The sequence below is a fragment of the Canis lupus genome, chromosome 1 (assembly GCF_048164855.1).
Source record: "Canis lupus baileyi chromosome 1, mCanLup2.hap1, whole genome shotgun sequence".
NCBI lineage: Eukaryota > Metazoa > Chordata > Mammalia > Carnivora > Canidae > Canis > Canis lupus.
The window spans coordinates 99,463,350-99,490,382 of NC_132838.1; the positions used below are offsets into that span (position 1 = coordinate 99,463,350).

The 27,033-nt window shown below is 52.0% G+C and overlaps 1 protein-coding gene across 10 annotated transcripts in view; it reads right to left on the reverse strand.

Moving 5' to 3' along the window:
- Positions 1-1,227: 1,227 nt before the first annotated feature.
- WNK2 (WNK lysine deficient protein kinase 2) overlaps positions 1,228-27,033 on the reverse strand; it is a 100,518-nt gene continuing 74,712 nt past the window's right edge. Inside the window, exons 23-30 of one of the 10 annotated variants that reach the window (XM_072842250.1) lie at positions 25,737-25,948; positions 24,873-25,061; positions 24,154-24,252; positions 18,942-18,986; positions 17,422-17,681; positions 15,045-15,156; positions 3,888-3,993; positions 1,228-1,431 (exon numbers count right to left, since the gene is read on the reverse strand). In XM_072842250.1, the coding sequence (XP_072698351.1) occupies positions 1,425-1,431; positions 3,888-3,993; positions 15,045-15,156; positions 17,422-17,681; positions 18,942-18,986; positions 24,154-24,252; positions 24,873-25,061; positions 25,737-25,948 (1,030 nt within the window). In that variant the 3' untranslated portion in view covers positions 1,228-1,424. The remainder of the gene's footprint in view (positions 1,432-3,887; positions 3,994-15,044; positions 15,157-17,421; positions 17,682-18,941; positions 18,987-24,153; positions 24,253-24,872; positions 25,062-25,736; positions 25,949-27,033) is intronic. The other 9 variants (XM_072842272.1, XM_072842257.1, XM_072842252.1 and 6 more) reach the window with 9 other exon arrangements.

The following is a 27,033-nucleotide window of genomic DNA, read 5'->3' on the forward strand; positions in this document are numbered from 1 at the left end:
TGGGGGTACTGGGTAAGCCCTCACCCATGCTGTGGTGTGAACAGGTGTTCCATCTCCAACCCATCCCCTGCAGGAACCTGGGCACTGTGCACTCAGATTCTGAAGGAACCCGGGCCCTTGTCCTTGTGCGCAAGCGCAGTCAGACGGTCACAGCCCCCTGGGCCTCAGCCTTCTACCCCCGTCACATTTGCCATTGGCACCTACGCTATTACTCGCTTAAAAGGATGAAAAAGTGAACTGTGCATTCCCACTGTGGACAGAAAACAAGGAACTGACACACACAGACGGGGACGAGAAGGACAAGAAAACACAGGATGCCGCCTGGGCCGTCTGCTCTGCAGCAGGGAGCGGGGAGGCCTAGGCCCGCGCCAGGGCAGGGGGAGCCCAATGTGAGCAGCGGCCTGCAGAACTGGCGAGAGCTGGGGGGACAGTCCCCGGCCACATCCCCGAGCCACACTTGCACGTCTCTGCAAAGCCTGTGCTGCTCTGCTCCCGTCAAACACTGGCCAGGAGCTGAGTCTGAGGCTGGCATTTGCTCACTATGAACACAAGTCCCCTGTGACAACCGCAGGTCCTGTGCAGCGGCGGGGCCCCGTGTGCTGCTGCCCAAGGTTAGAGACAGCAAAGCTCCAGTTCCTTGTCCTGACCCCCAAGTGAGACCTCTGAGCTGACTCCAGGGTGGCCCCTGAGACCCCCACCACCAGCCATGTGGCCAATCTTCCTCTATCTGTCCTTGAGGCTGCTGGCATGGTTCCCACTTCCCAAGTGAGGCGCAGTCCTACCTTGGCCAGCAGCCCACCCTGCACTGTAGCCAGAGGTTGTAGGCTGCTCTGGGGACCCCTTGCCCAGAGCGTGGATGTCAAGCTTCCAGAGACCGAGTGGGGGAGTCCCAGGCCAGCACGCTGGGTGGAGCCACGTGAGCCCAGGGATGGCCACCAGCACAGATGGCCACTGTGGCTCCGGAGCTGCCCTGGCATGATGGGGAAGATGCCTAGAAACCATCCTCGGCCTTGGCCTTGTCTGGGCAAAGTGGGATCCGTCTGAGGATGCTGGGCTGACAGGTGCTCTGTAAAGCGCCAGGTAAATGCTGAAGTTGACCAGCAGGCCAGGAACCCCTCAGCCCAAGGGCCCCTGGAACTGGTCCTGTTGCTGCTCTGGGACACTCTGGCCTCCCATGTTCCCTGCTGTCTTGGGCCACCAGACAGGACAGAGCTGGAAAAACCAAAGTCCCATTTCCCCCAAAATATTCTTTATTCTTGCATTACATTTGTGTTTCCAGTTGTGAATAAAAAATGCTTAGAAAGTGGTTACAAAACAGCGTGAACTGGACACGAGGCGTGGACTCGCCTTCTCCACGTGTGACGACACAGGGCCTGGCGTCGGGGTCGGGCGGGCCTGCGTGAGCTCAGTCGGGCTTCTCACTCTCAGAATCTAGAAAACAAAACCGCCACAGCTCATTACAGGCCCAGCTCGGCCACATGAGGCCCTGGAAGGCGGAACAGCATCATCAGAGGTCATCCTCCCTGAGAAGCCAGTGGCCCATGACCTCACACCGTGTGGGGCCAACCCCAGGTGGCCTTTGCCGCCGCCCAGGGCCACATGGGGCCACCCAGCACCTGCTTGTGCTGCATCCAGCTCCCCGGGTACAGCGAGAGAAGCTGCAGCCCTGAGGCACCCCGGGGCCAGCGCTCCGACAGGTAGATGGGGCCGTGGGGTCTGCACTGGTTCTGAGAGGGGCCCTCCCTCCGGCAGCTCTGCCACAAAGCCGACAGCCTCTCAGCGGGCAGGGGCAAGAGGCACAGCAAACCCCAGCCTGAGCACCTGTGGGGCGCGTGCAGGAGCCCAGACTAGGGAGCCGGACCCTTCGAGGGTGAGCTGGCTGCAGACAGGCCCAGTGCCATAGGGGTCCTCCCCATACACGCCCGTGCCCCAGCCGTCCCTGTGAACCCAGTGCTGATTCAGGAGAAGGTACTAAGGTGCCCACCTCCCCCAGCTCTGGCCGTGATGAGTGACCGCCAACCCGGCTTTGTCCAGTCAGCCCATGGGGACAGGTGAGATTCACGCCCTCCACGAGGCAGAGCCCACCCCAAGAACTACATGCAGTTCAGGTCTAGAGAGGTTAGAAGCCGAGCAGATGGGCCTGGAGGCCAGCAGAGCTGGGTCCTCAGGTCCCGGGCCACATGCAGAGAACGGGGATCCCTCCTAACACCCCGCGGTCGCCCCAAGCCGGCTTGGCAGCCGGCATTCAGTATGCAGGCGTCCTGGGCAAGGCGTCCACTGTAGCTGTGGAGCCGTGTGTAGAGCTGCACCTGGGAGTCTGGCTGGCTTGCTGTACGAGGGCGGGGGGAGGGGTAAGGAAGAGAGGTGGCGCCACACTGTTTTCAAGCAAAAATGTTTATTTTTCTCCTTCATAGATACAATCTCTTGGGGGTTCCGTGCCACTGACCATTCATGTACAAGGCCAGGACCCCAGATCTCACCTCTGCTGCGGCGGGCAGCGAGGGGTGGGGGAGCAAGAGAAGGCAGCCTCCGCCACGTTCGGGAATCAGGTGCACGAAATTCTCCCCCAAGGAAGCAAGGGCATGTTACAGAGAACAGAAATCTCTGACTACAGCATCGTGCCCGGCTGAGACCACGCATCACCTCGAAAACTCAATTCTAACTGAATTGATGGAATAATACACTTAAGATCATTTAGCCAGTTCTGGTGAGGGCCCAAAGTGGAGCACAACTGTCCGGCTCACAGCCAGGTGGCAGCCCTCAGACGAGGACTTGAGCTCCCAGGGCTGTGTGGCCCGGCTGGACGAGTCCCCTCACCCCCAGGGGCCCAATGCTGCCCCCCGGGCAGGGCGACCTGCATGCACAAGGCCAAGTGAGACGCAGGCCTCTGTGGGAGTGACAACAAAGGAGGGGCAGCTGGCGGGAGGGTCAGCAGAGCCCAGGACCAAGGGAGCCATGCGGTCTTGGCGGGGTGGGAGGCCTGCCTGTGCCCCACAGGCTTGGGGTCAACATGGTGTGGGAGTTCATTGAACACTTTCCAGCAGCTCAGCACAGCCCAACACAGCTGCTCACATTCCCTCCTGAGAGCCCTACGGCTGCCAGCGACACGCTGTCCTGGTCACCACACAGCCCTGGGTGACTGGGGGGCAGGACCCAGAGCCCTGCAGCCAGGGAAGGGGGGGGTGTCCATCTGCTCTCAGTGGCCAGAGAAGCCCAGGGAGACCTCGTTTACAATGGAAACCTAAAGGTCAGGCTTTTGCCTTCGATTTATAAACGATTCGTATCTCTGACTTAAAATGGGTTGGGTATCACTGCACAAGCCAACTGTAAATATGATATATAACTTTTCCAACATGTGATTTTTTTTTTAACATCTCCTTCCATCAGGGAACAGAAGCTGGAATTCAAGGCACTGTACTTCCACAGGGTGAGCACAACATTCTAACCATCGATTCAAGCACAGGAGGTGGGTGCGGAGGCTGCCAGTGTGGACCACGGGGACCTGGAGTCAGCTGCAGTGCAGGACGCAGGTACGGCTGCCCGCGCACCGGCCCCCACGCCAGGCACCCCCGGGCAGGCGGAGCAGAACCCGGAGGCCAAGCCACAACCCCGTCACTATGGACTGTTTGGCTTGGCACTCCGGCCGCAAGTGCTAAGACAGAGCTACGTGATGTGCAGTCTAGGGCCAGGCACGTTGACCACCGGTGGCCGCAGGAACACGGGCAGAGCAGGCACGCCCGCTGCCCCCGAGCCTAGGCCAGGGCTGAGGCTCTGGCCATCCACCCGGGCTGCCCAGGGCCCCCAGGACACCGGAGGAGGGAAGAGGATTCCGTACTGACCCAGGGGCTGTGTGCAGGGCGGGGCCGCGAGGCTGGGAAGGGCAGTACCTGGCATGGGTAGGACTGGGGTGGTTCCGGGAACGGCTGCGGTGCACAGAGGGCCGGGTGCTGGAGCCAGACACGGCATCCCCACTGCTGCTCGAGGGACGTTCATCTACAAGACAAGAATAGGAAGGCACAGGTGGCTGCCCACGGCCGGCCCCAGGGCGCCACAGATGCTGTATCCTCAGCAGAGTCAGTCCCAGACTTGCCGCGGCTCATGCCAGAGTGACGGCTTGGCACCAAAAAGCAGCCAGCGCCCTCCCGGTCTCCCTGGAGCTGCAGCCTGGCCGTCCAGGGCCCACAGCAGACCCCGGGGGGCTGGACCCCCATGGGCGCAGCGAATAACCACACAAAGGGCCTGCTGTGGACCAGTCAGGGCCTGAATGGAAGGAGCAAGGCTCAGGAGCCCATGGCAGGGCAGGCCCTCCACCTCCATACCTCAGAGGGAGAAGCACACAAGGTGGGGTGAGAGAGCAGAGACAACTGGACAGACCAGCATGACCATGATACAGAGATGCAGGCCAGCAGCCTTCAAGCCCCCAAGTGCAGGCAGATGTAGTGAAGCAGCCGCAAGAAGGGCGTAGCCAAGTAGGGTCGGCCCAGAAAGACAAGGCAGCTCTCCCTGTGGGTATCACGCCTCTTGCCCTAGGGAGCCCGGGCAACCCTCTCCACAGAAGCAGGGAGTGCAGCTAGAGGAGGTCTCCCCACTGGTTGGGCCTCAATGGAACCTGCAGCCAAATCTCCGCTGCCATGGAACGCCAAACACCCTTCCCCATGGTCGCCCTGCTCCCTGGGCATCCTCCATGGGAGGTGCCAGCCCAGGTGGGAAAAGGAACAGACTGGAAAAGAAAGAGGAAAACCAGCCTCATATGCAGAGGACAAGATTGTGTTTGGAGAAAACCCTAGAGACAAGACTAACAGACTTCCAGAACCAGTGGCTGTAGCAGGATGGTAGGACACAGGTACAAGCCTGGCACTGCACCCTACAACTGGGAAGCCAAGGATACAGTTGTTTCCACATTCTGAAACTTCACTTACTTGGGGATACATTTAATAAAAGATGTGTAACACCTACAACACTTTGCTGAGGGAAAAAAAGACAATGAAACAGATGTCATGTTGACAGGAACACTTAGTTTTGCTAACGCATCAGATTTCACCCAGTTGACCAACGCATTATGATCCCAGGCAAAATCCCAGCAGGCTACTAAGTAGAAAGACACCGTTTCTAAAACGTACATGGAAATATTAAGGAACTAGAAAAATCAAATTCTTTATTTTATAAAAATTTTATTTATTATTTGAGAGAGAGAGAGAAAGAGAGACCAAGAGCATGAGAAAGGGGAGGGGCATAGGCAGAGGGAGAAGCAGACTCCCTGCTGAGCAGGGAGCCCGATGTGGGACTCCATCCCGGAACCTGGGATCATGACCTGAGCCGAAGGCAGATGCTTCACCGACTGAGCCCCCAGGCACCTCGAAAAATCAAATTCTTGGGAGGTTATACCCAACTTGGTACCAAACACACAGTAAAGCCGCAGGACTTAAGGGGATGTGGCACCATCATGGGATGAGAGAATGGCTCAATGTGACAAAACAGTTCAGAAGTGAACTGACACCTACGTGACCACCTGACCAATATCTGTGTGACTCAGCGTGGAAAGGAAGGTGCTGTCACAACCAGATACGCATATAGGGGAAGGAAAACTACCTGAGCCCTCCAGCAAACCGTACAGGTAATTTGACGTAGCTTGCAGGCCTCGATGAAGCAGCTAAAATAATGACGGTTCTAGAAAAAACACAGGAATCTAAGAGAATATCTAGATTTGAAAGAGGCGAAGATCCCTAATATAGGACAAAGAAATCAAATCATTCTGTTTTTTTTTCCCACTTTTTAAATGGTGAATGTGAAATGGCAGAGATTTTAATGAAATGAAAGACAAGCCATTGACGGATAGAATGTATCCAGAACATGTAAATATGGGAAAGGATCTATAATGGACTCCCACACATCGATAATCAAGAGATAATTCAACTTTTAAAAGGTTGAGATCCCCGATGAGACAGCACAGCCAACGGCTGAGCACACACAGTGCAAAAGCCACGGTCTGAAAAACCCCTGCGTTTACACAAAGACTGACTGCTAATCTCAGAGCAGGTGCTGCAGGGCCAAGGAGGCTCGGAAACCTTCCCAAGAACGGATGAGCTTGTGGCTGCTATTCCCCCCTGGATACACAGACACCTCTGGGAACCAGGGCAATGGGGACACTCGCCCCGTTTGCTGCCGACAGCATGCCCCCGCCTGCCTCCTCTGCAGATGCCCACCTCCACCCCAGCTTCTGCACCAGCCCTGAGCACTTCTGACCCCCCGCTCCGGCTCACCTGCGCAAAATGTGCTACTCACACACACTCCGCCACCAGTTTTCCTGCAGACCTGCGCCCCCCACCCCGTACATGCTTGGCGGAACCCCTCTAAAGCAGCACCACCAGCCCAGCAGTGTGCAAGCAGCACTGACAGGCCAACCTCACCACAAAGTGACGCCTGCCCTGGGACAGGGGACACGATCCACACACAGCAGTCCAGCTGCGGCCCCAGCACTGGGCTAGAAGCACACATCTGGTCTGGCTGGACTGTAACACCCCACTGACCTAAACGGACAGATCATCCAAACAGAAAGTCATAGGGAATCAGTGGCTTTGAATGATACACTGGACCAGATGGATGTGACAGACAGATTCAGACACTCCATCCCCAGACAGCAGCACACACATTCTTTTCAAGACACATGGAGCATTCTCCAGAAGAGATCACATATTAGGCCACACAACACGTCTCAACAAATTCAAAAAGACTCCAGTCACGCCATGCATCTTTCCAACCACAATGGTGTGAAAGTAGGAACCAACCAGAAGTAGAAAATCTAGAAAGAACACAAAGGTGTAGAGACAAAATAACATGCTACTAAACAATGAACGGGTCAACCAAGATATCAAAGAGGAAACCCAAAAGTACATGGAGACAAATGAAAATAAAAACACAAGGATCCAAGATCATTGGGATGTGGCAAAAGTGTTCTAAGAGGGAAGTTGAGAGCAATACAGGCCTCCTGCAAGAAGCAAGAAAAACCTCAAATGACCTAACTTTACACCTAAAAGAGCTAGAAAAAGAGGAACAAACAAAACCCAAACCACTAGAAGGAAGGAAATAATAAAGATGGGAGCAGATATAAATGAAAACTAAAAAAAACAACAACAGAACTGATCAATAAAACCAGGAACTTGTTCCTTGAAAAGATCAACCAATTGATAAACCTTTAGCCCAACTGAGAGAGAGAGACAGAGAGACAGACAGAGAGAGAGGAGAGAGAGAGAGAAACTCAAAACCAGAATTGAAAGAGGAGGAACAACCAACACCAGGGAAACACAAAAGACCGTAAGTGAGTACTATGAAAGATTACATGCCAACACACTGGACGACCTAGAAGAAATGGATACATTCCTAGAAACATAAACTACCTCCCCAAACTGAATCAGGAAGAAATAAAAAATTTGGACAGACTGATCACCAACAATGAAACTGCATCACTAATCAAAAAACTCCCAACAAGCCAAAGTCCAGGACCAGGTGGCTTCACAGGTGAATGTTACAAACATTGAAAGAAGAGTTAATCCCTATTCTTCTCAAACTATTCCAAAAAATAGAAGAGGAAGGGAAACTTCCAAATTCATTCCATGAGGCCAGCATTACCCTGATCCCAAAGCCAGATAATGACACCACAAAGCTAGAGAACTATAGGCCGATATCTCTTAATAACACAGGTGCAAAGATCCTCAACAAATAGTAGCACAGCAAATCCAAGGAGACATTAGAAAAACAATTATTCACCACAATCAAGTGGGATTTATTCCTGGGTTGTAAGGGTGGTTCAGGAAATGGAAATCAATCAACGCGATGCATCACATCAACAAGAGAATGCATAAAAACCATATGATCATTTCAATAGATGGAGAAAAACCATTTGACAAAATCCAACATCCATTCATGAAAAAAACTTGACAAAGTGGGGTTAGGGCTAACATACCTTGAGATCATAAAGGCCACATAGGAAAAACCCACAGCAAACATCATATTTAATGGGGAAAAGCTGAGAGCTCTTCCCTAATGTCAGGAACAAGACAAGGAGACCCACTCTCACCACTTTTATGCAACATAGTACTGGAAGTCCTAACCATAGCAGTCAGATAAGAAAAAAAAAAAGAAAAGAAATATTTGAAGTACAGAAAGCATATGTGGATGGGGTATAGAAAACAAATATAAAATTTTCAACTAAAAGATTACAATAACTGGGGGCACCAGGGTGGCTCAAGCAGCCAACTTGATTTCAGCTCAGGTCGTTATCTCAGGGTTGTGAGATGGAGCCTGGTGTCAGGCTCCAAGCTCAGCAGGGAGTCTGCTTGAGATTCTCTTTCTCCCCCTCTCTCTTTCCCAAATAAATAAATCTTAAAAAGCACAGGAACTAGAGTTTAAAACTCAATTGACAGGGTTAATAGCAGCACAGACACTGGGAATAATTTAGTGAACTAAACAATCTGAAGAAAATATCCAGAATAAGGTATCAAGAGAGAAAAAATGAGAAAACATTTAAGAGAGCAAGGATAGAGTAAAAGATCTTATATATGGACTGGAGTCTCAGGAGGAAAATAGGGGGAGGAGAGGAGGTCAGCAGTATGGGACAAGGTAATGGCAGAAAAACATACAAATTTGATCAAAAAAATGAAACCACAGAGTTAAGGAGCCCTATGAAGTCTAAGTGGAATAAAAATGTATATTCTTAGGCATCTCATAATAAATCTTCCAGAAACAAAACTATTAGAAGCCAGAAGAAAAAGAATTATCTTTCAAAGGAACAACACGCTGGCAGTTCACTTACAAGAAGGGAAGCCAAATAACAGAATGAAAATGCCACAGTGCTTAAAGAAAATTGTCACTAACCTAGAATTCTATACCCATTAAAAATATCCTTCAAGAATGACAATAAAAGGGATCCCTGGGTGGCGCAGCGGTTTGGTGCCTGCCTTTGGCCCAGGGCGCGATCCTGGAGACCTGGGATCGAATCCCATGTCGGGCTCCCGGTGCATGGAGCCTGCTTCTCCCTCTGCCTATGTCTCTGCCTCTCTCTCTCTCTCTCTCTCTCTCTGTGACTATCATAAATAAAAAAGAATGACAATAAAATAAAGATACTTTTATGGGGCACTTGTGTGGATCAGCTGGTTGAGCATCTGACTCTTGGTTTCTGCTTGGGTCGTGATCTCAGGGCCATGGGATTGAACCCCATGTAAGGCTCCTTGCTCAGTGGGGCGTCTGTTGGGGATTCTCTAACCCTCTGCCCCTTCCCTCCTCATGTATGTGTTTGCTCGCTCTCTCATATAAATCAATAAATAATTCTTCCTTTTTTGAAAACACATTTTTAGACAAAAACTGAGACATAAGTCACTGGTACACATACATTAAAGGAAATTCTGGAGGAAAATGCTCTTAGAGGGAAGATTAGAAGAAGAAATGAAAAAGCACAATTAATAGATATGCAGATATCGGTGAATATTGATCGATGAAAAAGACATTGTGAGACTGAAACTCAACCTGGAATCGAAAAAAATAAATGTTAGGAAGGGAGCAAAAGTGATGAAAGTGTTTTATGGTCTTTCCATTGTCTAGGAAATGGGTAAAAGAAAATTAGACTGTGATAATTTAAGGATGTATGCTATCGTATTTGGAATAATCATTTAAATGAACATTAAAAGAAAGTAAAATTTTCAGGCTAATAGTGGGAGGGAAAAAAGAATAAGAAAATATATCTAACAAATTTGAAAGAACACAGGAGAGAAAAAGGAACACAGAACAAATAGGACAAACAGAAAATATATACTAAGATAATGGATTTAAGCTAAAATATAGAGTTGGCTCTGAGCAACATGGGTTTGAACTGTACAGGTCTACCTGTAGGTAGATTTTTTTATAGTGCATTATTGTAAAGGTATTTTCTCTTACTTTTTTCTTAATAATATTTTTTCTCTAGCTTAATTTACTGTAAGAGTACAGTATATAACAACATAAAATATTTCTTAAAAAATATTTCTTAATAAACTGTTCATGTTATTGGTAAGGGTATCAGCAGCTAAGTTTTGGGGGAGTCAAGTTATATGTGGATTTTTTTAAAGATTGTTTATTTACTTATTCATGAGAGACACACAGAGAGAGGCAGAGACACAGGCAGAGGGAGAAGCAGGCTCCTTGTGGGGAGCCTGATAAGAGACTCGATCCCTGGACCTGGAATCATGTCCTGAGCCAAAGGCAGATGCTCAATCAGTGAGCCACCCAGACATCCCATGTACTTTTGGTTCGAATTCCTTTTTCCCTATATAATTTAAAGGGTAAATGCATCATACAATAATAATAATTATGTTCATGGGCACAGAGCATATAAAAATTCAGTCAGTGAGGGGAAAATTACAAAGGGGGGGAGAGATGGAGATGTACAGGAGCAAAGTGTTTATATACTATTGAAACAAAGCTGGTATTCAAACTAGGTCATTATAAGTTTAAGATGTTAACTGTAATCCCCCAGGGAATCAATTAGAAAAAAACTAAAATATATAACAAAGTAAAGAAGGGAATACAAATTACAGAATACAAAATAACAACTAAAATTTAAAAAGGCAATAACTAGAGGAATTGAGAAATAAAAACCTATAAGACAGAAAACAAATAATTAAAAGTCATAATTCCTTTTACTTTATTATTTTAAATGCAAATGTATTAAACTTTCCAATTAATAAGCAGAGATTAACAGAATGGGTAAATAGGCATGGTCAATCTATATGCTGCTCCCAGAGACTCACTTTATTTTTATTATTTTTGCAATTTTTCTTTCCTATTTTTTTTTTTAATTTTTATTTATTTATGATAGTCACACCACAGAGAGAGAGAGAGAGGCAGAGACACAGGCAGAGGGAGAAGCAGGCTCCATGCACCGGGAGCCCGACGTGGGATTCGATCCCGGATCTCCAGGATCGCGCCCTGGGCCAAAGGCAGGCGCTGAACCGCTGCGCCACCCAGGGATCCCTCTTTCCTATTTTTTTTAAAGAGAGAGAAGCATGAGCAGAGAGGAGGGGCAGAGAGAGAGAGAGGAAGAAGCAGACTCTCCACTGAGCAGGGAGCCTGAGGTGGGCTTGATCCCAGGACCCCGGGATCATGACCTGAGCCAAAGGCAGACACTTCACTGTCTGAGCCACCCAGGCACCCACCCCAGAGACACACTTTAGATGCAAAGACACAAAGAAGTTGCAAGTAAAAAGATGGAAAAAGAGAGCTGAAGTGGCTCTTTTATTACCAGACAATACTGATTTTAAGTCAAAAAGATTATGAGGCAAAGAACAACACCATATATTGATATAAGGTTTGATCCACTGAGGTACAACAATTACATATGCACTTAAAAACAAAGCCCCAAATTATATGATGTAAACATTGAACTGAAGGGAGAAACAGACAGTTCTAAAATAACCATTATAAACTTGAATTTTAATAAAGGTTAGAACAATGAGACTGATCAATAAGGAGAGGACCTGAAAAGCAACATATACCAATCAGCCCAAATAAAACTCTACCCAACAAGAGCAGGATGCACTTTTTAAAAAAAAATATTGTACTTATTTGTTCATGTGACACACAGAAAGAGAGAGGCAGAGACCTAGGCAGAGGCAAAGGCGGAGGGAGAAGCAAGCAGGCTCCATGCAGGGAGCCTGATGTAAGATTCGATCCTGGTACTCCAGGATCATGCCCTGAGCTGAAGGCAGACGCGCTTAACCGCTGAGCCACCCAGGCGTCTCAGGATACACTTTCTTTTCAAGTGCATATGGAACCTCTCCAGAATAGGCCGTATATTAGGCCACAAAACAAGTCCTAATAAATAAAACAAATATAAACATAATACGAACCTGAACATTTTAAAATTCTACAAAGTCTCTTTTCTAACACAATGAATGAAATTAGAAATCAATAACAACAAAAATACTAGAGGGGTACCCGGGTGGGTCAGTGGTTGAGTGTCTGCTTCTCCCTCTGCCTGTATCTCTGCCTCCCTCTCTGTGTCTCTCATGAATAAAGAAAATCTTTTAAAAAAAATACTAGAAAACTGGCATATATGCAGAAACAAACTAAGCACATACTCAAACAATCCAAGGGGTCAAAGAAATAATCACAAGACAAATTAGAAAATAACTTCTGAGACAAATGGGAAGGAAACACAAAACATAAACGTTTACGAAATAAAGCAAAAGAAGTTCTCAGAAGGAAATTTATAGCTGTAAATGCCTACAAGATCTTAAATCAATAACCTAACTGTACACCATAATAAAGATAAATGAAGTAGAGAATAGGAAGTCATAAAGAAAAAAATAAAGGAAAGTTAAAAATGAAACCAAAAGTCGATTCTTTGGAAAAAAATCAGCAAATTGGCAAAGCTTTAGCTACCAAACTAGATAATTTAAATGAAATAGAAAAATCCCTAGAAACAGAAAAACTACCAAGGCTGACTCAAGAGGAAATAGAGAATCAGAATAGACCTATAACAAGTAGTGAGATGAATCAGTAATCAAAAACCTCTCAACAAAGAGAAGCCAGACTTTTAAAGAAGAATTAACACCAATCTTTCTCAAACCCTGCCAGGAGTTGAAGACAGGAATAATTCCTAGCCCATTCTTTGTGGCCAGCATTAACCTGCTACCAAGGCCAGATAAATACATCACAAGGAAATTACAGACTGATACCCTAATGAATATTTATGCAAAAATCCTCAATAAAACATTAGCAAACTGAATTCGTAAGAGTATGTACACCATAACAAGGTGGGATTTATCCCAGGAATTAATGCAAGGGTGGTTTAACATGAAAATCAATTAACATAATACACCATTAACAAGATAAAGGATAAAGAAACCTACAATCATCTCATTTAATGCAGAAAAAAGTACTTAATAAAATCCAACTCTCTTTCATAACAAAAGCACTCAACAAACTACAAACGGAATTCCCTCAATATTATAAAGACCATATGTGAAAACCCACAGCTAACATTATATACTCAACAGTGAAAGTCTGAAAGCTTTTCCTCCAAGGTCAGGAACAAGAAAAGCATACCTGTTGCTGCCACTTCTGTTCAATATAATATTAGAAGTTCTAGCCAGAGAAATGAGGCAATGGAAGAAAGGTATCCATATTGGAAAGGAAGGAGTAAAATGGTTCCTTTGTTGTCAGAGACAACAAAATCTTACATGTAGATGACCCTAAAGAAAACACACACAACTCCTCCATGAATTCAGCGAGTTGCAGGATACAAAATCAGCTACATTTCCATACGCTAACAATGAACAATCTGAAAGGAAATTAGAGCAGTTATATTTACAATAGCAGAAAAATCATAAAATATTTAGGAATAACTTCAAGGAATTGAATGACTTACACACTGAAAGCCACACACCACCACCAAAGGAAATGAAAGAAGACATAAATAAATGGAACAACACCCCATGCTCATGGACTGAAAGACTTACATTGTAACTGTCAAAACTTCCCAAAGTGATCTATAGATTCATTGCAATCACTCTTAAATTCCCAATGGCATTTTTTTCAAGAAGTAGAAAAACCCATCCTAAAATTAATATGAATTCTCAAGGGACCCCCCCCCCCAATAACCAAAACAATCTTGAAAAATTAAAACAAAGTTGGAGGACTCATACTTCCTGATTTCAAAACTTACTACAAAGATATGAAAATCAAAATGATGTGATACTGGAAAAAGAACAAACATATATACCAAGAAACAGAACAGAGAACCAACCAAAGGTTGCAATAGACCTTTGCAAATATGGTCAATTCATAGTCCCCAAGAGCACCAAATCCATTCCATGGGGAAAGGGGAGTCTTTTCAACAAATGGTGCTGGGAAAACTCATTATCCACATGCAAAAGCATGAAACTATACCCTTACTTCACACCATATACAGAAATTAAACTGGATAAAAGGCCTAAACATAAAAGCTAAAATTATTAAATCTTAGAAAGAAACAGGGAGAAAGTTTCACAACACTGGAGTTGGCAATAATTTCTTGGCTATGACATCAAAGACACTGTCCACAAAAGAAAAATAGATAAATTGGTCTTCACGAAAATTAAAAAACTTTTGTGCATGAAAAGACATTGTCCAGGGGCACCTGGGTGGCTCAGTCAGTTTAGCATCTGCCTTCCCCTTAGGTCATGATCCTGGGGTCCTGAGATCAAGCCCCACGTCAGGTGCCCTGATCAGTGAGATTCTGCTTCTCCCTCTCCCTCTGGCCCTCCCCTCCACTCCTGTTTCTCTCTCTCAAATAAATAAATAAGTCTAAAAAAAAAAAATACACAGTAAGAAAGCAATCCACAGAACGGGAAGAAATATTTGCAGATTACGTATCTGATAAGAGATTAAAATCCAGAAAATACAGAGAACTCTTAAAACTCAGTAACAAAAACAAATAACCGACAGGCAAAGGACCTGAACTACTATTTTCCTAATGGTCTACAAATGGCCAATAGGCACATGAAAAGAGGCTCAACATCCCTGATCATCTTGGAAATAGTAAAGCCACAGTGAGATACCACAGTGGTTTCAGGATGGCTACTATTAAAAAAAAAAATCAGAAAATAAAACATGTTGGCGAGGATGAGGAGACACGAGCCCTTGCCCACTGCTGCCCGGAATGCAAACTGCTGCTGCTGCTGTGCAAAACAGTTTGCGGTTCCTCAAAAAGTTAAAAATGGAATTACTACAAGATGCAGTGATTCCATTTCTGGGTATTCCTTCAAAAGAAATGAAATTCAGCAGGGACTCAATGAGGTACCGGCACACCTATTGATGGCAGCACTGCTCACAACAGCTAATGGGGAGAAGCAACCCAAGTATGAATCAGGAGATAAAAGGATGAAATGTGATGTGTACCTACACTGTGGTATTACTCAGCCTTAGAAAGGAAGGACATTCGGACACATGGTATAACATGGATGAACCTCGAGGACATAATGAGTGACACAAGCCAGTCACAAAGCGGACGAATACTGTAGGATCCCACTTACATAGGAACCGACAGCAGTCAGATCCACATGGAGAATTGTGGTTTCCAGGGGCTGCGGAAGGGGTACAGGCATGGGCAGTTCCTTTACTTCCTTTCCAATGAGGACAGAGTCTCTGTTTTGCAAGATGAAAAAATTCTGGAGATGCATGGTGATGGTTGAACAATTATGAATGCTTAGTGCACCTAAAGCTAGCACTTGAAAATGGTTAAGATGGCAGATTTGATGTCATGCATTTCACAATAAAAAAAAAATTGGGGAAAAAAATGAAGTGACTTTAAAAAAATTTTTTTTAAAGATTTTATTTATTTATTCATGAGAGACAGAGAGAGAGAGACAGAGAGGCGGGGGGGGGGGGGAGAGGCAGAGACACAGGCAGAGGGAGAAGCAGGCTCCATGCAGGGAGCCTGACATGGGACTCGATCCTGGGACTCCAGGATCACACCCTGGGATGCAGGCGGCACTAAACCGCTGAGCCACCCAGGGATCCCCCGACTTTAAAAAATTTTAATTGAAGCATGGTTGACATAAAATACTAAATTAGTTTAAGGTGTGGGACACAGTGATTCAATATACACGTACATCACAAAATGCTGACCCTGATAAACGACTGACGACACTACTGACTGTACCCCCTATGTACTTCTCAGCCCCCAAAGGAATAATGCCCTGAGGCCACACAGCTACACCCTGGCAGCATTATGCTGAATGAAACACGCCAGCCAGGAAATGGCCACCACTACCCGATCCCACTTATGTGAGGGACCTGGAGATTTGACAACACTCCATAGAAAGGGGAAAAAATGGTAATGGGGCCTGGATCAGCAGCGGGGGGGTGGGGGGGGCTAGGGAGTATTTCTCAGTGAGAACTTTCGACCTGGGATAAGGAAGGTTGTAGAAACAGATGGTGTGATGGCAGCAAAGCCTCGTGAAGGAGCAGAATACTAATGAATTACACGCTTAAAAATGATTGAAATGGTGAATATTACGTTATACAGATTTACCACAGCAAAAAAATATTTTAAAAAAACCTTCGTAAGACTCACTGCCATTCAAACAAGGGGATTAGGGAGCTGGCAGTCAGGGCACGTGCAGATGGTGACCCTGTGGGGTCAGGTGGCTGCTGTTTCTAACACTGGGGGGTTTGAGGCCTTAGGGCTGCAGCTCTGGGAGGGACACTCTTCACTCGTCACGTGGAGGGGACAGCGAGGCCTGGGTGCCGCCAGTGTGGCAGGTGTATGTGTAGCATTGTGGCGGCAGCAGCCAGCAGGGCGGATCAACGACTGGGCCGAAAAGCCAGTCCCAGCACATGTCAAAGAACTGAAAACACCCAGAGTTCGTCCTCTCACAAACTCAGGCCAAAAAGCAATCCCAAAGAGATTCTGAGGGAACACATGCCTATCTCGCTTCAAACCGCAGCGGAAATGATAAACTATTTTGAACTGAAGCTCAAAGGAAATGCTACATGTCAAACCCTCCAGGATCGAGATGGAAACCAGGACGAGGGTTTTGTAGAGGTTGAACGCCTGTCATATAAAACCGGAAAGGCGCTAAATCGATGACCAGCACACATCAAGGAACTTTCTAGAACAACTGCAACAAAAAGCAGCCCAGACACAGAAGGAGAGCACAGAAGGAGAAACTAACAACGCATAACAAGGGTCATCTGAGCCACCACAAGTTCTCCGAGTTCTCCCAGGCGGGCCGCGGGGCACTGCGCGGGACGGGGAGGGGGCCACGCACACGTCACTAATGTCAGGCCCAAAACACCTGACAAGCTGCCAAGATAGGATATGATCAGCAGCTTCTGTCAGCTAATCTGAAAACTTGGATAAATTTAGGTATCTACCAACATGTTAAAAAAGCAGAGCTTAACAGAAAAAACAGAAAATCCAAATGGCACAAAAAAGTATAAACGAGGAAACTGGATCCGTGACAAAAACCTTACCCTCCAGGGGATGGAGGGATGTGTGAAAAACACAGCAAAATGTCAGCCACCACGGGCAGGCAGGGCACACAAAATTTCACTGTGCAATTTCCAATGCTTCAGTATATTTGAAATTTTTCGAAATGAAAGGTCACAGGGGACCCTTCCCACACTAAAACAAACAAAACAAAACAAAAAAACCAACCCACCCAGAACAACAACTCCCAGGCTAGGCTTAGCCGTGACGCCTGCTCAACTTTTCAGGAAGAAGTAACATGGCCTGCAAAGGCTCCTCCACGCGGAGCAGGGCACTTCCGCCAGAGGGGCTGCCAGGTGGGCACAGCCCCGTCCCCATCCCCGGGACGCATCCCACGGCTGCCGCCCCCCCAGGCCACGACCCCCCGTGCCCGCTCCCGCCCAGCCCTCCGCCCACACCCACTGCGCCCCACTTACAGCCCGCGCCTCCCCGGGGGCCGGGGGCCAGCCCGCCGTGACCTCCATGCCGTGCAGCCTCTGGGTTTGCTTCAGCTGGTTGAGCGACGGCTTCAGCTGGGCGGCCCCCGTCGTCTTGCTCGTCCACTCGTCCACCAGCTTGTGCAGGTCATCCGTGAAGGTGCCCCTCTTGTTGTTGCTGTTGTTGGCCTGTGCCTGGACGTGCAGGGCGGGCTGGGCGCCTGGCTCGGGGCCCGGGACCAGGCTGCTGGTGGAGGACCCTGGGGAAGCACACACAGGCCACGTCGGGGACGCTGCGCTTGCCGGCCAGGGCGCTCACTCTCAGTGTCTTGCTCAGGCCAGGCAACGCCTTGCTTCAGGAGATGGTCTGTGCTCGGGGGCCCACGCACCAGTGCCAGGCGCTCTGGAACGCTCCCCAGGCCACGAGGGCCAGGCTGTGCTGTGCAGCCGTCACCCGTGCTCGGCATCCACTGTGTGCCCACGCGGCCCAGGGCCCCAGACTCCCACACGGGAGGGAGCTCAGAAAATGCGGGCAGAGAGTCCCAAGGCCTCTGCACTCCGGACTGGAACATGAAGCTCTGGGGAACAGGACGCTGCTGTCCACCCAGTGTAGGGCAACCGTGGGACAGGCCAAAGGGCTCTGTGGTTTGGAATTGAGGACACACCACCATGCCTCTCCTCAGCAGAGCGGGCAGGGAGGTGCTGGTGGGGGTACAAGCACCCAAAGCCTTCCACTGCGGGCCCCAGGCCGGGAGCCATTTGCGGGGTGAGGCCTCCACTGGCAGAACAGGGAGGCCACAGGGAGGTCCGGGGCCATGGGTCAGGGGAGCTGGCCAGAGAAGGCACGCTTGCCTACTTCACTGGAAGATTATGTTTCAGTGTCCAACAGGGAACTTTTGTGTCCTCATCCCCAACATCCAATTTCTGGTTTGGCAATTTAGAATAAGCCAATTTGAAAATTCTCTGTATTAAAATGGCATAACGACCATCTCTTCAAACAAGCCGTTGCAAAATGTAGTGTGCGATGGCTAGCGATGGAAAAGCATGGACACAAACAGTTCAACATTAGTGATGGAACATCACACACACGGAGCTACTTCTACTGGAATGTTTCAGCCAGAAAAAAAAAAAAAAGGACAGGGGAAAAAAAAAAGGTGGGAGGTGAGGGCGGTGGGTGGCCCGGGTGGACAGATACCCATTTCTTCCCGGCATCTCTCCTCGGGGGCACTCATCTTTAGCACTTCAAGGACATACTCATTCCTACGGTTTTGGAAAAGGAGCCAATTAACGATGGGTCACGTGTACACGTTCCAGGGAAGGGGGCGTCAGCATGTCCACCGGCCAGGACACACGGACTCTAGGAGCCACGGAGATGCGAGGTGCAGCCGCGGGGGCCCTGGAGGGTGGGCGCAGGGCAGACACAGCCCCCCCCCCGCGGCCACAGAGACCCTGACGCGCACTAGCCACATGAAAGCCCATGCGATGGAGAGCGGACAAAGGGTAAAAAACCCGATAATTACGACTGCTGTGCTCTTTGCCTAGACAGAGACGCTTCAGGGCAGACCCTGCAAGGGAAGAAGAAACGACACAAGACCACAGCGTTAGGCAGGACAGCACACACGGGGGACAAGCCACCACACTCTAAGCACAAGTCATCAGTGTGCAAGGAGGAGCAAAGGCCAGCGGTTCGGAGAGGGGACCAGCCACCTGGGCTACCCGGGCGGCCCCAAGTCAGTGTGCGGGTTCACGTGAGCTGCGCCGAGGGGCGGAGGTGCAGGGCCGGGCCCCAAGCTTCGGGTAGAAGTGAGTGTGTCTCTAAAAGCGTATTCAAAAAAAAAAAAAAAAAAAAAAAAAAAGGAAAGAAGAAAAAAGGAAAAAAACAAAAAGAAAAAAGCAGCAGACTACTCGGTTTTCAAACAAGAGGCTTCAGGAGTCCCAGGGACTGAGGCAGAAAACCCCATAGAAGTCCACCAGGAGAGCTCTGAGAGCCGCAGGTTCCGCCCAGCCACCCCCCCCCCCCCCCCGGCCCTGGGGGTGTGTTTTCCAAGTGCAAAAAGATACATTGTTTTGCAGGTTTGAGGCCAATAGGTGCCCATGGAGGGGAAAGCATGAGGGGTCCTATCTAGGGAGGAGGGGTGGGGCTGGCCCCAGGGTCCTGAACTGCTGCTGCCTCATCTGGTGCCCTGCGTCCACATGGACAGGCTGGAGGGCAGAGCTGGCCCTCTGGGGAGCAGGGCGGGTAGAGGGGGATGGGCAAGGACGAATCAGGCGTCCCCAAGGTCACTCAGCAAGGCTGTGCTGTCCAAAAAGGTCTGTGCTCCCTCCCTGGCTCCACGCCCAGAGGGTGCTCCACACCCGTGCCCAGGAAGGCAGCCTGCCACCCCATATTTGGGGAGAGAGCACAAAGGTCGGCAGGCCCAGGCTCCAAGTAAGCTGCTGCTATGTTAGCTCAGAGGCTGATGTGGGAAAAGGGGGCAATGCTCTGCAGGGGTCTCTAACGTGCAAATAAAAACGAGAGCGCCGAGCAGGAGTGGTCCAGATCAGCTGTTCCCCAGGGGAGCTGCAACAGCTTTTGCTGGTCCATTTCCTGACTTGGAATCCCACTGGGAGCACCGGGCCCTCTGGAGGCTCCACAGCATGGGGGAATGGGGTTCTGGCTTTGAGTGTGCGGGCGCAGCCTTCCCCATCCAGATCCTGGGGCTCTACCATCCTCTGGGTCTCAGCAGCCCCATACAGATGGTCCAAGGATGAGGGACCAACCGGCCAGCCAGATCCCCACAGCCCCACAGCCCCACAGCAGTGGGACCTTCCAGGGCTGATTCCCGCCATCTCCTTGACAATAACGCTCAGCCAAGGAGCTGCCTGCTGGGAGCCCAGGCCTGTGCTCAGGGCCCAGACTCGCAGGGTACACAGGGCCAGGTCCTTCGGCCACCAGCTGCCACACTCAGAGCTGCAGAGCCACACCAGCCCACAGAGGCCTCCACGCCATCCTGGGGCACGGCCCACAGTGAGCAGAACAGACACTCCCTGTCCTTGGTGAACCTTCAATCAGAAACTGACTGGATTGGCCTCTCCATGCCACGGTCATGCCATGCGGTGCAGCGCAGGGCTGCAGTGTCTGGGGAGGAGACTGCACTCAAGCCACCGCCCTGCCCCCCCCACCGGGGGCCCTGACCTCCGCCTCAGTGTCTGTGCCCTGCCCTAGACGCCCAGCTCCACTCACACCCCCTGCCAGCCGGCCTTGGTGCTACCCTGCCCACGGCCACGCATGGGACCTAAAGGAAACCACAGCAAGTCCATGTGGGGCAGGAGGTCTCCTGTACAGACTGCCGTCCTTAGCCAGGGCCTTGGGAAGAGCAGGCTGGGGGCCCCAGGAGTACCTGGGGAGCTTTGACCTGAGCAGGGGTGGCAGTGGAAAGCCACGCAGCTAGCTGTTGGGAAAGTGTTCTCCTGGCCTGTGAAAGGGCGAGGCTGACAGGCAGCGCCCAGGCCCGCGGTGGTGAGGCTGGCAGAGGCGGCTGCTGGTGTGGATGGCCTGCCCAGCCAGGCACCCCCGCCATCCAGACCCTGGCCTGGCTGCCAGGAGGATGCCTCAGGTAAAGCCCAGGTTCTTTGCTGTGGGCGGGGTACACAGTGGCCGGGCCCGGGGCTGCTCCACAGCCTCCAAACACTGATGAGGCTCACGGGGAGCTCCCTGCCCCGGGACGAGAGGCACGTCTCCAAGCCTCGGCCTCACCCTGGACCGCAGCATTGGCCACCTGGTTCCGGGCCTGGAGACAGATAAGCTTCCAGTACTAGACGCCACTCGGGGCTTCTCTGCAACAAGCCATCAAGTCCTCACACGGCTGAGCAACCTGAAGCGTGAAATGGGATTGTCTCTGCCCCGCCCTGCAGTGACAGCCCCAAGGATGTCCAGCTTGGGCAGGCCTTCGTGGGAGTGGCTGCCCGAAGCCCCTCTCCACCCCCACTGCCACAGGTCCCTGCAGGGAGGGTGCAGGACAGCACAGGGGCAGGGCTGGGCCTGGGCCACGCAGAGTGGGAGCCTCCTGGGGAGTCCCAGGGACAGACCTGCTACAGCATGGATGGGCAGTGGATGGGCCCATGAGAGGAACAGAGTGGGCCCGATGCTCTGCGTGCAGACGCCCTGAGGTGCTGGCTCCTGTGCCAATTGGGTGAGCTGCAGCCAGAGGCAGGCAGGCCCGGCAGGTCTGGCAGCAGCTCCCACACAGATGCCTCTCAACCTGCCTGTACCCCCTGAACCCTGAACCATAGTCCCTGAGACCCCCAGGCCCCCATCGGCCACAAGGAAGGGTCTGTGCTTTGTGGGGTCCAGTCCTTCCCTCACAACAGCAGGCCTGTCCGGGTGCCCACCCCAACGGGGCACCCATGCCTTGCCCTCTGCATACTTCCTCCGTGGCCTGGGGTCCCCTCCAGGTCATCTGGGCCCCTCCCCAGCTTGTCTCTGACCTGGTCTGCGTGCTCTCACCATCTCTGAGCACCAAAGAACTGGGGACCGTTTTCTCTACTTTGTAACTTAACCCAGGACTGTTTTTCCAGAGTCTTGTCACCTGTTCTGCCAACAGAAAACTTCTGGGCTTCGTGTCTAGCTGCACCCACAGCCTGTAGCTGCGCCCTCCCCTCTCGGCTGGCCTAGATCCCAGGGACCTGGGCCCCAGGCATACACCTTGGGGTCTTCCTGCAGCCCTGCCCTGAATGCTCTTCTCTCAGCCCTTGGGGTGGTGCCCAGGCTTTACCAGGCACCCACACAGTGTCCTCAGGCCTCCAAGCACCCCAGTCACCAGGGAGCCAGTTGGTGCTGGTCCCCTGAGGAGCCTGGCAGTCTGGGCAGACACCGGGACACATGGCGCATCTTTGCACATCCATAGGCCACGCGTCTGCAGGTAAGCCAGGGCCACCATTGTCCCACATGCTCCTGACCAGCAAACCCAGAGCATGCAGGTGCCATGCCGTGGCCAAGACCAGCAAGGGCCCAGCCGAGTCCTGCCTGAAAAGGGCCACATCAAAACAATGACATCACTGAGCCCATAGCCCCAGCGAAGACCAGGCGAGCTGGGCTGCACATACCACCACCTATAACCAGCCCCACCGGCCCAGGCGTCCCGTCTGCCACCAAGCCCTGCCCTACACATTCTTCTCGGCCACAGATGGAAGTAAAACCTAAATCATACATCCCCGCTGTGCCTCCATTTTCTAAAATCTTAGAATAATCACAGTAAAACAAACGAAAACCCTAAAGTAAGAATGCAGAACCACGTGGATACAAACGTGGATGGGGACGACCTCACAGGGGCACACAGTGCCTGACCGCTCGCACCTGTTTACCCCCCACACCTGCTCTGCCAACCCTGCTTCCCGTGCCTGACCCGACGCCGCAGCCACCTGTCTGATCGCAAGATGCCTGGAGACCCAGGGGCCCTCTCCCCGGGCCCCAGGGGACAGCCACGCACACCTGGGCAGAAGGGGACCCACAGTGAGCGGGGAGCAGGATGCACTCAGTCCCCACCCCCACCCTCCTCAACTCACAACTAAGAGGCTTAGCTGGGCCATGGGCTAGGAGACCCCGGAGGGTCCCTGGGAATCCCTGTGGCTCTGTGTCTGTGACCTGTGCTGCCTGGGGGAGGGTGACACAGCCCCCTGATGGGGATGGATGACCACTGTGGATGTGGCCTCAGGTCCTGACAAATACAATGTATCTTTATTGTACCAGCAAAAAGCCACGTGCCCCAAACTAGCATTTCAAACCCAATTGAAGCTTAATTTTTGGTTTAAAAATCAAAAACCTGAAAGCCCCCTTCCCCCCAGCTTTGGATTCATTTTCCAATTGTTCTGGGGGATAAAATAACGTCGTAAGTAAGGCCCTGAGCCATGCACCCTTTCTGGACATGAGTCCCGGGTGCCAGCTGGGAGGGCATTCCAGGAACCCGAGGGCCGTGAGGCAAGGCTGGAGGAGGGGAATGACTGTCTTGATGTCTGAGGTCTGGGAGGGCAGGGGGTACACAGAGTATTGGGCTCCAGCCAGAGAGTGGCAGCGGCCAGAGGGAGAGCCAGCACCGGGGCTGGGACCCGCTGGGGCACCGAGAGGTTCCCCAGGTGACCGGAGCGGGGACGGGAGGGCTGTCCTAGCTGCAGCACCTTCTCTCAGGCTTTCCACATGCAGGGAGCGGGCATGGGGTCACGCTGCGGAGTGCTGCGGCCCTTGTACAGAAGTCACGCCCTCCAGGGACCTTCTAGAACTGTCTCAGCTCGCTACATGCATGTCTTCAGAATCCAGACACGTGTGAGACACACCATGCGTCTAAAGAAGGCCGGGGCTGGCTTTTTGTTGTCGCTGGAGCTGGGGACAGCGGACGTGTATATGCGCCACGATTGCAACACAAATCAAACTACGTCCAACGTAAAAAATACGAAATCAAACAAACGGGTGAGGAGGAGAAAAACGCAGAGCGCTGTGGGGGCTTGGGGCGGGGTGCCTGAGGCTGGGGGCGGGCGCGCCACTGCACATGCTTGCGGGGCCGGGCCTGAGCCGCGGGCATGCGCGGGCGCGATCCGGGGCTCTGCGTGGGGCAGGGCAGGGACGGGTGGCTGCGGTGGGAGGGGAGCGTCCTATGGAACGTATGGAAGGTGATGAAGACTGGCGAGGGGGCGGGGGGGGGGCGGGCGGGGAGAAACCAAGGGCCAGGAGGTGGTAAAATACAAAGAACAAATACAGACAGATGGACACAGACACGGGTCCAGTGAGGAATCGAGCGCGAGGTTTGCTACTAGACTTATAGGTCAGTCTCTCAGACGTTGGGTGGTAAACCGTCCAGCCTGCAAATGAATATAGAGGGAAGAGAACAGAGAGACAGGCATCAAGTACAGTCTCTGGGATCCCTGCTACACACCACCAGCCACGGGAGCCTCGTCTCTTAGCGGCCACGGCTCCACCTAGCCCAGCCCGGAGGCCCGCAGCCACCGACTGCCTGATGGAAAGCAGGCCCCGCGGCGGCCCGAGCAGCGACCTGGGCGGGCATGCGGGGCAGGTGGCGGCGGGGTCGCCACGGCGTCTCTGGACAGAGATGCTGGGGAGAGCACCCCCCGCGCGGCTGCCGCACCCACGGCACAGGTGACGACACTTCCTTGTCCAGGCAAACCCGCTCGGGCGCCGCGCCCTCATCCCCCCCTGGCCGTCCCTCCTGACAAAGGCCCCGGGGCGGCGGGGGTGGGCGGAGGGCCAGCGCCCAGGGACCGACGCCTCGTCTGACCAGAGCACGCCTCCCTCTGGGCCTCACACCGCCAGACTCGGTGCCGGGTGGGCCGCCCACTGTCCTCACTCCAGGGCTACAGCTACCGGTTTCTCCTCAAGATGCCTGTGTGCCGCCGGCGCCCCTCTTACACCTCGGGGCCCTGCGCACCTAGCACATGCTCAGAGAGGGCAAGCTGGCAATCACCTGGGCCGTGCGCTCCGCCTCCGTCAGTGGCTAAGCCGGAGCAGATGTCTGCAGACAGGGAGGCCCGCACGGAGCAAGGCTGCTGAGTCTGAACTGCCTTCCCACTCGGGTCTGAAGCTGCTGCGGGCCCTGCCCCGGCGTGGGCAGGGTCCTTAGCAGGAGGGGCTCTGCTGCAGTCTGACAAGTGACCTGGGGGAGGGGGAGAAGGGGCGACAGGCACAGTGAGGCGCTGCAGGTCAGACCAGCCAGCGCGGAGTGCCTCCTACCTCCCTGCTCATTGCTGGGTGACCTTGGGGAGGCACTGGAGTCCCTGTAGCCAACACGCAGGGGTCAGGAAGGTGAGGGACAATGACCTCGGTCTCTGCCCATCGCCAATGCTGCGGCAGGCCTACCGTGTGCCAGCATAGCGCGAGGACCATGGCACACATGGGAGGGCACACCTGGGCTCAGAGGCCTGCACACCTGCTCACTCTAACTGGGTTCCAGTTAGCATTAGGAACCATCCTGGCATTCACGTCATCTGCGTCACCTGCAGTTCCCGGACACACACTGCGCTCACAGCTGGCTTCCTGGTGGGCACACCAGGGGGTTCCAGCTCCAGAGGGCACCCCCTATCCCGCTCCCTGAAAGGAGCTGCTCTATTCCCACTTTGTACGGGTGACAGGAAGCAGCCCCAGACCCAGGCAGCACCCTGGAGGGCGGCAAGCTGGAGAGAGAGACCCTGGCCCCTCATACCTGCAAAGGCGGGTCTACTCCAGCAAAAGGAGACCCAAAAAGAGGTCTTTGGGGTGTGGGCAACTGCCTCCCGCCTGCCGGCCCAGCCCCCTACAGCCCCAGCCCCACCGCAGCCACGAGGGCACAGACCTGTGCTGGAAGCCACAACCTTGAGCTGCTGCACCAGCGGGTTGAGCAGCTTGCCAGCCTTCAGCTTGCTCTTGCTCTTCCTCCTGCGGCCAGCGGGAGGGGCCGTGTGGAACAGGCCTAGGTTGGGGGGCAGCGGCTTGCCCAGGCGGCGGTACAGAGCCTCGATCTCTTGCTTCTGCTGGCTCTGCAGCTCCGAGATCTCCTTCAGATGCCTGCAAGAGGGGAGGGGGGCAGGTGGGCATCATGGTTGTTTCAACACCGGCTGTTAGGGGAGCCCCCAGGGGCGGCAGGGCAGAGGACATGCGGGAGAGCTAGAGGGGCCCATTGAGGAAGAGTCCCAGGAGATTCGAGTTTTTGGGTGGCCTATCTCACAAAGCTGCCGCTTTTAGTGGCCAGGAAGCAGGGGACAGATAAGTTTGCATACCTAGGCTCCCAACACATACCCTACACATAAATCCAAGTGAACAGAAAAACAATCAGTGCTCAGAACAGAGCGGCTGCCTCAGCCCTTCCAGGAACACGTGTCACTTCCTCTGAGCCAGGGAACCAGAGGTGGGGCATTGCACGTTAGGGTCTCCTCAGCCAGGGACCTGGGCTTCCCGGAGCTACCGCCAGGGGGGCTCCCAGCATAGGCAACGGCTCCCCCTGCATACACGGGTGTGAAGCGGCCATGAAGACCCAGCTGCAATTACTGACTGAGGGTGATGGAAGTTTCTAGAACAAAGTAGAGAAGGCTCCCTAGGGGATCTGCTGAGCCAGTTCCCTGCCATTGTGCTCGCCTGCCTGCTCACCTGCCAGAACTCTGGGGGCCTGATGCCCCTCAGCCACACCCCAGCCCATCTCGTCAATGCATGGCTGGGAAGCAGCTGCTTCTCTGGGCTAGACTACAGGAAGCAAATTCTCATTTTTACCTCTTTTATCTTCAATGCCTCCCAGACTTTAGGAAAATGATTCTATACAGCAAACTACCTGTTGTGTCAGATTAGCTTCTGACAAGGTGATATTTAGGTGAAATTGCTGAGGGGGAGAGAGATGCCACCATCAGGAGCACCTGCCTCAGAAGGACTATGAGGAGACTGCCATTGTGAGGTCTCAAAGCCCAGGGCTCCTGGGGCTCTAAGAACCACAAGTGCCCTGCCCTGGGGTACCCATGGGGTCTGAGGAAGCTACCTTCTAGCAGGTGCTATCAGCTTCCCTCAACTCAGTTACAGAATCTCCCTGCCCCTCCATGGTCCCTCCTTCCTAACAGAATCCACAGCCCCCCCCCCGCCCCCCAGGCAAGAGCCTGGACTTAGGG